Source organism: Capricornis sumatraensis, chromosome X (genome assembly GCF_032405125.1).
Source record: "Capricornis sumatraensis isolate serow.1 chromosome X, serow.2, whole genome shotgun sequence".
NCBI lineage: Eukaryota > Metazoa > Chordata > Mammalia > Artiodactyla > Bovidae > Capricornis > Capricornis sumatraensis.
In genome coordinates this window covers 101,214,843-101,216,151 of record NC_091092.1, presented here as the reverse complement: position 1 = coordinate 101,216,151, position 1,309 = coordinate 101,214,843, and the positions used below count along the sequence as shown (strand labels likewise).

At 51.0% G+C, this 1,309-nt stretch overlaps 1 protein-coding gene across 1 annotated transcript; it reads right to left on the bottom strand.

Annotated features, from left to right (window-relative positions):
* Positions 1–259: 259 nt before the first annotated feature.
* PPP1R2C (PPP1R2 family member C) lies at positions 260–1,093 on the bottom strand. Its single transcript, XM_068963225.1, has 2 exons — positions 1,028–1,093; positions 260–946 (listed from the first exon to the last, which is right to left on the bottom strand). The coding sequence occupies exons 1-2, from the start codon at positions 1,091–1,093 to the stop codon at positions 260–262; spliced, it is 753 nt and encodes a 250-aa protein (XP_068819326.1).
* Between the last annotated feature and the right edge of the window lie 216 nt (positions 1,094–1,309).

Below are 1,309 nucleotides of genomic sequence, written 5' to 3'. Positions count from 1 at the left end.
TTTTCTCAAAGTAATGGGGTTTTAGACGAATATCAGAATCGGTATTTATGGCAAAGAACCAGAGTACCAAGTGATTTTTTTTCCAGTTAAGCTATTATTTGCTATGTTTACCATTGAATTATCACAGCGCAATGTAACTGGTAAGTAGTTCAGTACTTGCACGAGCTGCACAGAACAAGAAGCTGAAGATTACAGGAACAAGTTGTGGATCCAACAACTGCAGCATGGATCGAGAGTTGTCTGCTCGATCAAACCCAATCTACTTGTCGTCTTCGTCATCATCACTGTGGTAGCAGCAGGTCTGTGTCTGCAGGCCTTCGTCGCTGGTGGCGCCTTGCTCTGCTTCTTCCTGGGTGGTAGTCTTGTCGTGGCTTTCCTCGTTTCTATCATCCTCATCCTCGTAATCATGCAGTAGATCTCTGGAAATCAGTTGTCGGGCGAGTTTGATGTTCTTTCCTTCACTGTAGTGAAGTTTCCTTTTCATTTCAAACTGCCGATGTTTCTCTTGCCTGTCAAGGTAGATTTTGCTGCTGTGCGCTCCATCCAGTTCGGGCTCCCGCCCTGGATAGTTGGAATCGGAGGTGTAGGTGTCGGCCAATCTCTTGGTTAAGCTGTCGAGGGCCGTGGCTTCACTCTCTTCACTTCTTTCCCCATAATTCTGCAGACCGAGCTGGGGAGTGTTGGGCTCATTCATCTTCATGAAATCGTAGTGTCTGTACTCTGGACGGTAGGTCGCCAAGATGTTCGACTCGTCCCACTTTTGGGATTTCTTTCTATGGACCTCCTGGAGTGGTCCACCGGACTGCTGGGCCGAGCCTGCGACTGAGGAAGTGGTGGAACCTTTGTTTTTCAGGATTCCCTTGATGGGAGGTGGTGGGGGCTGACATCTTTGGAGAGTGAAGGGCCGCCGCTGAGTGTTGGGTCGCCGCAGCTGCCCGCCGCCGTGCTTCAGGCACAAACTGCTGCGCGGTCTGGCTGCTGGACTGTGCCTCCTGCCCTAAAGGCCTCGCCCCATCTCCTGCGTCACAAAGTACCCCCCGGGTGACGCCACAATGGGCGCAGCCGCCATCAGCACCGCCGTCAGCACCGCCATCAGTGCCTAGGGGAAGGGTTCAGAAGAGTGGAGGGGATGCCCAAGCTGACCTTTTTTTTTTTTTTTTTTAAAGTGTAAGATTAGAAAGTCTGGAGAAGGGCATGGCAACCCACTCCAATATTCTTGCCTGGAGAATCCCATGGACAGAGGAGCCTGGTGAGCTACATACCCCATGGAGTTACAAAGAGTCAGACATGACTAAGCCACTAACACACA